At 41.9% G+C, this 13,126-nt stretch overlaps 1 protein-coding gene across 1 annotated transcript; it reads left to right on the top strand.

The window, feature by feature from the left end:
- Window positions 1-418: 418 nt before the first annotated feature.
- Window positions 419-13,086, top strand: gtpbp4 (GTP binding protein 4). The gene is made up of 17 exons (XM_071523208.1): window positions 419-503; window positions 1,882-2,052; window positions 2,382-2,485; window positions 2,753-2,889; window positions 4,000-4,100; window positions 4,552-4,644; window positions 5,290-5,481; window positions 6,227-6,292; window positions 6,603-6,692; window positions 8,204-8,314; window positions 8,830-8,907; window positions 9,038-9,089; window positions 9,196-9,296; window positions 10,109-10,306; window positions 10,449-10,514; window positions 10,746-10,889; window positions 12,252-13,086. The coding sequence occupies exons 1-17, from the start codon at window positions 456-458 to the stop codon at window positions 12,402-12,404; spliced, it is 1,905 nt and encodes a 634-aa protein (XP_071379309.1). The 5' UTR covers window positions 419-455; the 3' UTR covers window positions 12,405-13,086.
- Window positions 13,087-13,126: the final 40 nt, after the last annotated feature.

Below are 13,126 nucleotides of genomic sequence, written 5' to 3' on the forward strand. Positions count from 1 at the left end.
GAGAAACTTTCTCAAAATAATGACTTAGTATCTCAAAATAATGAGAAACTTTCTTAAAATAATGACTTAGTATCTCAAAATAATGACTTAGTATCTCAAAATAATGAGAAACGTTCTTAAAATAATGACTTAGTATCTCAAAATAATGACTTAGTATCTCAGAATAATGAGAATACTAATTCATTATTTCGAGAGAAAGTTGATTTTGAGAACGTTTCTCATTATTTTGAGATACAAAGTCATTATTTTGAGAAGGTTTCTCATTATAATGACTTACATCATGAAGATCTTTTTTTTCCATCACACTGGCGGAAATGGGCTTCCATACAGTGTGTCAGTCTGGACGACAGGCGGCGCTGTGGGGAAAAACCGGTCCGAGTTCCTCAGCAGCTCTTCCGTCACACCGAGCTCTCCTTTCCCCGTGCCGTCAGCGGACCACAACGTGTCCCGACAAAATGGCACTTTATAATTTCAAGAAGATTATGGTGGTTCCCACCGCCAAGGTAAGTTTTACTCTCATTTTTAAACGTTTAAAACCGTTATTGATTAAACCTACTTGGTTATTTTGCTGTGGGTGACAGTTGAAGACAGAAAAACATGGTGGGAATCTGCTGCTGGGGAGGAAAACACGTGTTGTGCTGCTGTAAAGGGACAGCAGCAGGGTTCATCCAAGTATTTCCATGTTTATTGTGGTATTATCGATTTACAAAAGTACAGCGGAAACTACAAATGACTCCCTTGAGACAGACAAGTCTTTGACGATAAAGAGATTAAGCGATGGAAACGCATTTTGTCGAATAAACAGCCTACGGACATAGTTTTGACCAGCTCCTTGTACGGAGAGAATGTCCTGCCAAACTCCGTTAAAAATCTGCCACTTTAAGCCTTCCTTGCTTATGGGGAAAGCTGCATACCTGTTAGGACATGACTTATGACACTTTATGAATCGCTATAAACCTTTCTTCAATTCGGCATGCATCCTATATACCAAGTAGCACGATTTTAAATAAAATGTAATCTTGTTCGGCTGTCGTGCCTACAATCGTGGTCCACCAAAATACCCTGTTGTGGGCGGTAGTGAGCAGTGTTGATCAACTATAAAAGTTGATGTTTTATGAAATTCAGCCCTGCTGTGTGGATCACTTGTACGCCGAATTTACTAGAAGGCCCTAATGATTTGATAAGGCCATAAGTCATATTTTTTGCTTTTGCCGATATGCTAGGCAACCCTAAATTCACAGATTTTCTAATGGAGATTGGCAAGATTTTCTCTCCATACAGGAGAACTGCCAACACTAAGGATAAAGTAACCCTATTTAGCAGCCATTGTTTGACCATGGCCCTAAACATGTGTTGGTCTGTTTAATGGATTAACTTTTAATTAATTTGGTCCAGTGTATAAAATGAAGCATTGTCCAGATTTATTTCTTCACTTTGGTTGACACAGATTGCTGAATTTGTTCTGGTCAAGCTCAGCCTGTCATGTCAGTTTCCTTAGACATTAAGTTTGAATGACTACATGGAAGTAAAACGTAATATTATTGCGCTATTAAGGAATGAACAACACTGCCAAAGTTTGCTTTTCATATGTGGAACATAGAGTTTACCTGCCTTTTTCAGGATTACATAAATATTTTTGCGTTAAATTAATTGTATGCAGCATAGTAAGTAGGATCAAGTTATGAAGAAGGGGTCTGTTAAGGGGAAAAAAAGCTAAATTTAGTGCTTTTCTGTAAATATAATACAGTTTTGGTTTCTCCTGGTGTCTGGTTGCCTTATGATGATCACCGACTGGAGGCCACAGTTTATATTTGAAGGCTGTTTTGTTAAGAATCCCCTTCAAACCCTGACCATCCCACCGCTCTCTCTCCCTCCTCACAGGATTTCATCGACATCACTCTATCCAAAACACAAAGGAAGACTCCCACGGTGGTGCACAAGCATTACCAGATCCACCGCATCCGACACTTTTACATGAGAAAAGTGAAGTTCACCCAGCAGAACTACCATGACCGGCTCACCCAGATCCTCACCGACTTCCCCAAGCTGGACGTAAGCTATGAGCCTCGAAACTTAGATGGTTATATGGCTGCTGTTGGTGAAAAAACACTGTAAACTACAATTTTTAACCTTAATTTGAACCTGAACTCTAATTTTACATGGTTATTTATGTGTTGAGTGAGCTTTGTGACACTTTAAACCTGTTGAAAATAGCCTAAATGTTGTTTTCTACGCTCCTGAAAGATGTCATTTTTTGCAGATTTGTGTGGGATTTTTTTGTCTGACAACAGCAACATATATATATATTTTTTTACATGATCTTGATGATGTGCTGTATGATCAGTTTGTTGGAAACTGAGTAATGTCATATTTTCCCTCAGGATATCCATCCGTTCTACGCCGACCTGATGAACGTGCTTTACGACAAAGACCATTACAAGCTGGCTTTGGGCCAGATCAACATCGCCAAGAATCTGATCGATAAGTAAGTTTGTCGTAATCCTCGTCCTCCTTTTTTACAAAATGTGTCCAAGGCATTCTGGGAAACGTACAGAATCATTAACTGAAGTAGAAGTAGACGAGGCAGGTTGAGGGAAAGTGTGTTTACCAAGAAAGTAAATTACAACACTTCATCACAAAATAACTCCTGGAATGTGTTGAACATCACAGATTGATGATATATAACAGATGGTGGATTTTTCCTTCAGCACCTTTTTATATCTTTTATTTTTTTTATTTTTTTTCCCCCCAGTGTTGCGAAAGACTACGTCCGCCTGATGAAGTACGGAGACTCTCTGTACCGCTGTAAGCAGCTGAAGCGAGCGGCTCTGGGGCGGATGTGCACCATCCTGAAACGACAGAAGCAGAGTCTGGAGTATCTGGAGCAAGGTAACACACACCGACACCGACTCCTCCTGCATGTGTGTGTCAGCAGCGGTACAGTAGGGTTTAGATTGATATGTCGGCTCTTTTTTATTAAAAGATTTGATCTGGTCCGGTCAGTGTCGTCCACCTCTGATATGATGCAGTTTGATTTATCCCATAGTTATTGTATAATTGATCAATACTACACTGTCTGTCTATGGGAAGCCCTTAACCTGAACTGATTCTAATGCTTCTAATTTTCCTTTTCTTTTCAAAATCTTTTTATTGAGATTTTCAACAAAGGTTCCCAGGGTTGGGCAGGCATATTCCACATTGTTATAAAATATACACCAATGTAGTATCATATAAAAATAAAAACAGTGACAATAGTGACAGTAATAAAGTAAGACGTCCCTACCCCCCCACCCCCTTGATTACCTAGAATAGGTACGAGGCACAGTATCTAGAAATAAAGAAATAAAACTAAAAATTTAGCTATTTCCATGAAGTCAGATGTTATTTTCATGTCAAGGGCAGGGCTAGAATGCATGTCACACTATGTCGTTTGGGTATGTCAAAAAGGGTCCCCAGATTCTAATGCAACATTTTGATCAGATTCCATTCAAGTATGAATTCATATTTTATTAGTCTGTATTTTGTTTGCATCAGATTTTGTAGCGTCCCGTGGTGTAAATGCTGTTTCAGAGGTTTTTTCACCCAAAATTCCTGCTAACACTGAATATTCATAAAATTAAATTTGTCATTGTTTTGTCGTGAAAGTGGTCAAATTTAAAGACATTTGAGTATTGGCTATCGGCTTTCGGTCTGAATCCAAAAATATCAGTACTGGTCTTCAAAGAACCCTTACTGGTCAAACCTATTTGACACCTTTTTGTTTTCTACGAATGGTTTTAAGTGAATTTATTTCCCTTATCATTTATTCATCTTGTTCATGTTATACTGTTTTCTTCCTCTTGATGTTTTGCTTCGAGTTTGTCTCTGTTGTGCAGTTCAGTTTTTTTGTATGTTGTTTGTGAGTTGAGAGCTTTTTTTTTTCATAATCTCAACATTTGTGTCTTATTTCTGTCTTTAAATGTGAAGTTACTTTAACTGCCAGCTGTCTGTCTCTCACAGTGCGTCAGCATCTGTCCCGTTTACCGACCATCGACCCGAACACCAGGACCCTGCTGCTGTGTGGTTACCCCAACGTGGGCAAGTCCAGCTTCATCAACAAGGTAAACTGCTCTCTTGTTAGAACATGTGTTTACTTGACAGGTGTGTTTGAGTTACATGCAGTGTAGTTTGTTGTGTTTGGAATTTTTTTTTTTTTTTTAAGCTTTTCCCATGTGTTCATCCTCTGCGATAGCTTTGCAACTGGGTACAAAAAATGTCCTGAAACAAAAACCAAAGCATCCAGTGGGGCGATGGGACAATAATGTATATCCATGGAAGAGCTTAGAAACAACCTACATTTTTTTCAACAAACCCTGTAAGGTCCTGCTATTCCTACTAAAGTCCTTCTAAATCCTATGGGAAAGAGGGAAGATAGAAGATTCCTACAGACAATCTCATTCCCCTCAGCTTGCAGGTCTCACCTCAGTCTACAGAAAACTTCAATCATGACATCATGGGGCGTTGCAGCCTTCTTACAGACTGTTAACCCGGTGTGAACTGGTTCATCCTCAGGTCACCAGAGCAGACGTTGATGTCCAGCCTTATGCTTTCACCACCAAGTCTCTGTTTGTGGGTCACATGGACTACAAGTACCTCCGCTGGCAGGTAAGACGCTGCTTCTTCCACTGTTATACATCGCCCATGGTTTATTATTGGTATACTATTGGTATACATGGTATACTACTATAATCAACTAACTTGAGCCACGTGAATACATGGCGGCCTACAACACGGTTTACAAACCTTCAGTTTCTTGTTTTGGTGACTTCATTTCTTTGAATTCTTCCCATTTCCCTGTCCATCCTCTCCTCTATTTCCTTTTTTATTAATTTGTATGTTCTTCCAGTCACATCTGTTGTATCATGAGCAAACTTAGGCCATGTGAACACACATCCACCATAAATACCAAAAGAATGGTTTTTTTTTTTCACTTATTTTCTCAGGATTCTCAGGACTCTTAGGATTTGACCTTTTTACCCAATGTAGATCTCCTACGTAGATCTACTTTTGTTTCATGTTTCATTGGTCCTAAAGTCTATTCTGTCTGCCACTAAAAGGTTTTAAAACGTCTTATCTAGGTCATAAATACAGTGTCAGGGGTCTTAAAAATTATGTTTTCTTTACTCTAAATGGCAATAAAAAGCTTCAAAAACGAAATTTAATGTGCTGAAACCTGCAGAAACCCTGTTTTTTCCCCCTTTCCTGTTATTCTGGCCTTAACACTGTGTGTGTGTGTGTGTGTGTGTGCAGGTGGTGGACACCCCTGGGATCCTGGACCACCCTCTGGAGGAGAGGAACACCATCGAGATGCAGGCGATCACGGCTCTGGCCCACCTGCGCTCAGCGGTGCTGTACGTCATGGACGTGTCGGAGCAGTGCGGCCACACCCTGCAGCAGCAGCTGGAGCTCTTCAGCAGCATCAGGCCGCTCTTCGCAAACAAGGTCAGAGGTCAATAGGTCTTGTTAAAGGATCAGTTCTGTGTGTCTCTTACGTCCCTGTAGTACTTGGACCCACAGGGAATATTGACTCCAGAGTCAGCTGTCGGTTGAAACGGCGAGCTCAGCTGTCTCTTGCTGCGAACAGTGAGTCTAAACTGTTTGTCAAAATATCTCCAAAAAAGTTGTTTGTGGATCCACAGGGGAGCTGAGAGGAAACATGACTCACTTCCTCCATCTCACACACAAAGAACTATTTTTCTCTGCTGCAGCACAGACCGCTGTGGGGTGAAAGGCGGGTACTGGCGGAGTGATCTAGTTTTGGACGGTCTGGTCAGATTGTAAACAGTAGAGTTCGGTGCTGCTGCTGCTTTCCAGGCCGTGGAGAGAAATACGTCAGTCAGTCGCCTTATTGTTTTCACAGACTGGCTTTTTTGGAGATATTTTGACAAACCCTGAGCTCACTGTTTCAACCGACAGCTGACTCTGGAGCCAAGGTTGTCTGTGGGTCCAAGTATTGCAGATATGTAAGAGACAAATTATATAGAGTTCCAAAATCGCCAAAGTCATCCTTTAAAGCTGCACTAGGCAACTTTGCACAAATATGAACCAGGGTTGGCCTGAGAATCAACATGCATACTCAGCAAAACTCTCCCTGAATAAACAAAGGATTAAAGTTTGTTTGGAAGTAAAATGCTTTCAGAGTGTGAACAGCTGAAGTAACGCCGGTGTGTCTCTTCGCTCCCTGCAGCCTCTGATCGTTGTGGCCAACAAGTGTGACGTGAAGAAGATCAACGAGCTCACTGAGGAGAACCAGGTGGGTCATCTAAAGCTTGGTCTGCGGAGAACCTCTTAAAGGCTAATTCCTGTTTTTTCACCTGATAGTTGCGTGTTTGTTTGGTGTTGCCTGAGAGAAGTGAAAGGCTTGGTTCTGTTCTCTGGTAAACACCAAGAGCAAAACTTAACCACCACTAATGCTAGATAAATAGGAATTTGAACACTTTGACCCACTTTTTACTTTGAGTTAGACCTAAAATTGGCCTCATCTTAAGATCTTGGCCACCATCCTGTGTTCAAAAACTCTACAAGCTCACGACTTTAACTGTTTTTTACTTTGCCTTTGTCAGAAAATCTTTGCAGACATTTCTGCTGAGGGCATCTCTGTCATCGAGACCAGCACCCTGACGGAGGAGGGAGTCATGCAGGTGAAAACAGAGGTGAGATGCAGGACTCCATGCCCGTGTTGTATGGTGACAAACTGACTACAGTCTAACCGTCCAAACGTTTGCTGCTATTAGCCAAGCCAGTGAGCACAGCGGTGACTGGATGACATGAGTTTGGTTCTTTACTCCCACTAGTAAACACTAACCTTTATTGTATGTAGACTGATGATTCTGGCTGTGTGTTCCAGCACGTGATTTCTTGAATCTTGTGTAGTGCTGTGTGACAGTTCTTGGGTTCTTCTTTGCCTCTGCGTTTGCTTGATTTGGGTTAAGAACTATTCCCCCCTCCCGCCATCCAACTTCACCCAACTAGGTGCACAGGTGCATATTATACTATACTTATTGTGAGAACCACCGCAGTAGCTGTGCTATTGCCCCCTATTGGCATGGAGTGGAAATCACCACAGCAAAGACTAATCTCAACAAAACTTAAAACACCCAGATAGTGATGACAGAATATTCCACAGGGTTTTTCCTGCATAGAGGAATTTTTGGCGACCCCCAAAGAGGTTTTAGCCAGCGCCAAAGGAAAATCACCAGCGCCAAAATGATAAGAATTGAGAATAAAAATAGCAATTCAAATCCTCTCTGAATGTGTTAAATAGCAATTTATCAAATTACTGTTGAACAAGCAGAACATAAACTTAAATACGACGTCTTTGACTTCCAGCAGTCAACTCCCCTCTCATCCACAGCCGCAATATTTTACACATGTGGCTTAAGCTGCATTGTTTTGAATGGGCCTGAATGCTCCGCTGTGAAGCTAGCGCTAATGGGAGAGAGGACTTCCTGTGATTTCTCATAAAATAAAAGCAGTTTTATTTCTGTTGAAAATCTTAAAAACGCTGAATTACAACTGCAGCATACTTTTTGCATCATGTCCTGCCTCCTGCACCCCTCGCCTAAACCAAACAGAGTATTTCCAGTAGGTGAGAACGTGTCTGACACGGACAATCTCCTGTGTCCAATGTCCGGACCTGATTCTCCGGACATTGTCCGGAATTCATATGCTCCGCTAGCTGTCTCTAGCAGTTTCTCAGCCGTTTCTCAGCCGAGCTTTCTCGCCCCCCAAAGGCCCGTTCTGAGCCAGGAAAAACCCTGAATAAACACAATTTCAATTACACAACTACAAAATGATGTGGAATCTAATATATATTTTTAACAGCACTGTTCCAAACACAGTAAAGGCCTGACCTTTTGTGGTTGTAAAACCTGCCTATGAAGGCTTGCTCAAGTTATGCTGCATTTTTTTTCTCAGAACCGCTTGAGTTAGCTTGCTTTAATTATGCTCTAGCATTCCAAAAATTGTCCAATAAACTTTCCCATGACAGGTCATGTGTGCTTCGTGGTTTGCTTATAAATGAAGTGATAGGCATTTGGAGAAAAATCAGATCAGCCACTAACGGGCTGGTTTGTCGTCTGTGAATATGTCTAGTTGTGGTACGGTTGTGTTATTCAACATATTTTCGATGCCTCCTCATCTGATTCTTGGCTCTGTGTCTCAGGCCTGCGACCGGCTCCTCGCCCATCGTGTCGACAGCAAGATGAAGGGCAAGAAGGTCCACGATGTTCTGAACCGGCTCCACCTGGCCATTCCAGCCAAGAGAGATGAGAAGGTAAATCACACTGGCCGCTGGATGCGCTTCCTCACTGAGACGTTCGTTCTGTCTGTGTTGGACAGAGGCAGAAAGAAACTCGAGCTGAGGGAAGGGAGAGAGGGAGTTATTCATTCACTTTCCCCAGCCAGTCCAGGGATTTGAACCATCAACCTTTTTAGTCACAAGCTGGCTTCTCTAACCTCTAGGCCAGGCTTAGTGGTTTATATTCCAAAACGCTGTATGTCCATTTTGGGGTAAAAGGCATTACCTGAAGTTCATCATTCAATATCTCCAAAATATAATGGATCAAGTCAGTAAAAGTCAACATCTCACTATATTAACCGAGGAAAGTAAAGCACCAGCTAACCTTAAAAACGTACCATCATTTGTTTTAATTATGTGCCAATTACTTAATTACTCCCAACGGTGGATATCTAATTTTGGAGCCAAGCTTCTCCTTTGGTTGCATTTGGTTCAGAAGTGGATTTCCTGCTATGTTTAATTTTTTTTTGTTTTGTTTGTTTCATGACCAGGAGAGGCCGCCGTTCATCCCAGAGGGAGCCATGTTGCGCAGGAAAGCCATGGAGGTGGACGCACCCAAACGCAGACTGGTACGTCTGCTGTTACTGCAGGAGCCGAGCCACAGGGGAAAACATGACATTAGAGTTGAAGTTCACGTTTAAAATGAGACTCGTTTATAACAGCTCGTGTAAGAAAATACATTTCTTCTTCATCTTACAGGAGAGAGATCTGGAGATGGAGCTTGGAGATGACTACATTCTTGACCTTCAGAGTAAGGAAGTGTATTCATTCCCTCATTCAACCTGCCTGTGTGGAAGGTAAATGCTGATGTGTGCGGTACTGACGTTCGGTTATCGTGTTTTTTTTTTTTTTTTCAGAATACTGGGATCTGATGAACGAAGAGGAGAAGCAAGACACGATCCCCGAGATCTGGGAGGGACACAACATCGCCGACTACATCGATCCGGACATCATGAAGGTGAGTCTTGAAAACTGAATTGTTCCATTCAAAATCAACCAGCTGGTGGGTTGTAATTACAGCCTCCGTGCCTTCCAGAGGTCCAACTCAGAAAAATGAGGAACGAAACATGGAGGCCCGCAAGTTTTTCTTGTCCCATTGTAAAATACTGTTTCCCATGCAACAGCTAATATTATGTCAGTGGTATTTATTATATTGGCCTGCTAGTTGGATTAGTACGTTGGTAATGGTTACATCACACAGACCACCATGTAACACTAAAACTCTCCACTGAAACCCATAATAACAAGTTCTTTCAGATGGGTTAGCAGCTCCTTACGGCAGGGTGAGGCAGGGTTCATTGCAGGTTCAACAGACTGAAACCCCTCACTAAGAAAAATCATATTCATACCTCTGTCATATCAGCAGTGGGCAACATTGACTGGCTGATATACAATTTATTGGTTTAGCTCAAGCACTTACTTAATTTAAGCATGCAATACTGAAAATCTAACTTATAAGTATATTTTGAGGATTATAAACATGTTTAAAGTAATGCTGTGTAGCATTAACAGTGTATGCCGCCATGTTTATTCATGCCCTTCTTGAGCACTTTTTGAGTAACCTGTTTGCTAAAACGGTTTTCTAAATACTTTGGACTTTACTTAATTTTTCTTTTACATTAACATCTTAGGCATTTAGTTGATGCATTTGTACAAGCAAAGTGCTTGATACAGAAACAGAATAAGAGCAAACGAGGGAGAAGGGATTTTATTTTCCTTCTTCAAGTCAGTCCTCCACAGGTCTTAAGGTCTTTGTCCCCCCCCACACAGAAACTGGAGGATCTGGAGAAGGAGGAGGAGCTGAAGGAGCGGGCCGGGGAGTACGACGACGAGGAGGAGAGCGAGGACGAGGAGATGCAGGAGATCCGCATGCTGGCCAAACAGATCCGCGAGAAGAAGCAGCTCAAGATCGTCGCCTCCAAGGACAAAGACGTCCACGGGCCTCGGATGCCCAGGACCGCCACCAGGGTGAGGAGACCTATTAAACTACTTTTTTTTTTGCATTTTCAACATGGGCTCATGTATTACTGTGAAACGCACATCTGTAACCAGCATGAATGCATGTCAGTCCTCTTGTCTGATCAGCTGCTGTGTGTTTTAATGTTTCCAGGTTGAAAGAAAGACTCTGGAGAAGGAGATGAGTGGCCTCGGTCTGGATATGACTGACAAGGACGACGTAAGTTCCTCCTTCATATCAGGCTGTGTTTAATTTTTCATAATGGAAATAAAAAACAGTATTAAAGCTTAATTCTGGCCAATGTCATGTCTCCCCCCACCCCAAAAAAGCCAACTTTGAGTCCTTGAATTTGATGTCCAAGTCAGTGTGGGAACCCTGAGCCTTAAATAACAGTTTTTTTTTCCACTCATAAACCGATATTCATAAGCTTTTGTCTTCCTGTGCTTCCAGAGCCACTACGCACAGCAGTCCCGACGGTCTCGCAGCGTTGCCAAGAAACGTAAGCGTGAGACTTCGGTGGCGCCCCTCTCCAAAACCCGCAGCCAGAGCGCCTCCTGTCCGCCTCGGGACCAGTCCGGTGTCCGGGACGCTAAGGTACGTGACGGGGGTCTTTTCTCTAAAGGAGTGACGTTTCGGGCGAGTCACTTCTTTATTAGATTTTTCATACGGGAGCATTTTTGTGTGCGGATCTCCTGTTTTGTATTTCACTTGATTTTATTTTCTTTGATCCACCTATCTTTTGGATGTACGTGTCTTTCTTTTGAGCTTGATTTTCAGTGTTTTTTCTCTACTCTCTGCTAAGCTTTATACTTGGTTTTATTAAGACAAATAGTCAAGGGAAAGCAGTATGGACTCTGCTAGGGTTTCAAGGAATTTAATCTGCTCCGTTAGATCGTCTATCCCAGTGATTCTCAACCTTTTTCATATCAAGGACCCTAATTTTGCATACATTAAACCCACGGACCCCCATTTGATGAGATTTTGTCTCTCAGACCCAAATCTGAGAATATTTTGACTATCTGTATTGTAGGTAGAGAGATAACAGTGAAACTATGATCAAAACAGTCATTCCTCTACATTCTCTAACCGTGTTAACCTCTTGAAAATGAAATAATGGTGAAGTTTAATAATTCATCAATTTGCTGGGGACCCCCTGGAACGCCCTCAAGAACCCCTGGTGGTCCCCGGACCCCACGTTGAGAACCACTGGTCTATCCTGATGTCAGAATCGCTTCAGTTGTGAAGAACAACAAAAGTACAAGAGTTTGTCTTGGTTGCACTGGTACAAAGATATATCAACAACTTAGTTTCACAGTACTTTTCACAATTGTTTACTCAAAGTCAGCGGGTACAAAGTGATGCTAGCTACAGGCTGCTAAACAATACAAGCAGTCTCTTATGACACGGTCAGATTAGGGGCTACAAAGTAACAAGTCATTAGTTTTCAATGGAAGCCGGCGACACAAAGATACAAACGCGTGTCAGGGCGAGTTCAGCTACAGACTGAAGTTCAGCTGCTTTCAACTGTTTTCCACACTCTGATGATGCGATGAAGTACGAACCAATCAGAGTAGAGGGAAGGTAGCGTAGGGTAGTTATGTTTATTATGTACTTAATGAATTATTTCAATTAACGAGAGCAATTATTTGCCAAATAAAAACAAGACTCATGCAAAGCTGTGACACTGACATTATTAGTTGGTGCACCCGACGGGATGATGTCATCAACCGACGACATGATGGCGACAGTGTAGCTTGGTACAGCAGATCATTTTATAGCTTTTTGTAGTCCATAATCTGAACGTACCATTAGGCAGCGCAGTGACACCTTACGCCTATCAGGAAGGCCAAGAGACAGGAGCATGAAATAAATCGTTGCATAATTAATCTTTCTGTTCTGAAATTTGAGTTGAGGCCGAGACTCAGTATCTTCCTCCTGTTTATCTTTTTTCCTCAGATGGCAAAGAAGGCGAAGAAGATGATGAAGAACTCCCAGAGAGGCATGAACCGGCAGGGCAAGAAGGGCGAGGCGGACAGACACGTCTTCGACCTCAAACCCAAACACCTCCTGTCCGGGAAGAGGAAGTCTGGCACCACCGACCGCAGATAAACCTAAAACCGCCTCATCTGGACTGTTGTTATGACCTGGACACTTGTTTTCGGAGCGGGAGGCTTCAGAGAGATTTAAGCCCATCCAGATTCAGATCCGGCTTTTTGCCTTTTCATTCTGTTCCCTTTTCCACAGTAGTAAAGCAGAACATTAAATATCTGTCCTTTTTTAGCTGGGAAAATCTGGTTGTTTTAGTATTTATGCGATTATGGAAGTGTCATCCTTGAGGACGGTGGCACCAAACAACACAGTAAAGCCCCTGTGGAAGAGCATTGGCCCGTTTAAATGAAAGATAATAATGGTTAATGTTTGTTTTTGTCAGTTCACACGCTTCTGTTATGGTAAAGACGCTTGGAGAACTGTGGAGATCCCAAAAAACTTAAGAACTTATATTGAAAGACATAGAACCAGCTACATTAACAAGTGATTTGTAATGGTTAATGTCTTCTTTTTGTAAGTTACTCCAATGGCTGTTGGAGACTATGGAGATGTTATGTTAAAAATATTATGCTAATTGAACATTCATTGCCTTACAGCTCATTTGTGAATCAGGTAATGCTTGGTGTAGTTACATGATAAAGTGATGATGATGCTTCCTTTACAGTTATTTTCTCCTGAAATATCCACCAATAAGGGAGCCAAATAAATATAACTGAACTAAAATGCCCTTTGTCAGGTTGTCTCACATTTCAACTAACATTACATCTACTGTACTTATACAT

Source organism: Centroberyx affinis, unplaced genomic scaffold, assembly GCF_046629955.1.
Source record: "Centroberyx affinis isolate AG114_WGS23_722 - 3 ecotype Tasmania unplaced genomic scaffold, CSIRO-AGI_Caff_v1 ptg001077l_1, whole genome shotgun sequence".
Classification (NCBI taxonomy): Eukaryota; Metazoa; Chordata; class Actinopteri; order Beryciformes; family Berycidae; genus Centroberyx; species Centroberyx affinis.

Excerpts from the sequence above, each read along its gene's own strand:
- gtpbp4 (XM_071523208.1), top strand. The coding sequence starts at position 456 with ATGGCACTTTATAATTTCAAGAAGATTATGGTGGTTCCCACCGCCAAG. Across the intron at positions 10,515-10,745 it reads ATATGACTGACAAGGACGAC|AGCCACTACGCACAGCAGTC; the intron begins GTAAGTTCCTCC and ends CTGTGCTTCCAG. Across the intron at positions 10,890-12,251 it reads CCGGTGTCCGGGACGCTAAG|ATGGCAAAGAAGGCGAAGAA; the intron begins GTACGTGACGGG and ends TTTTTTCCTCAG.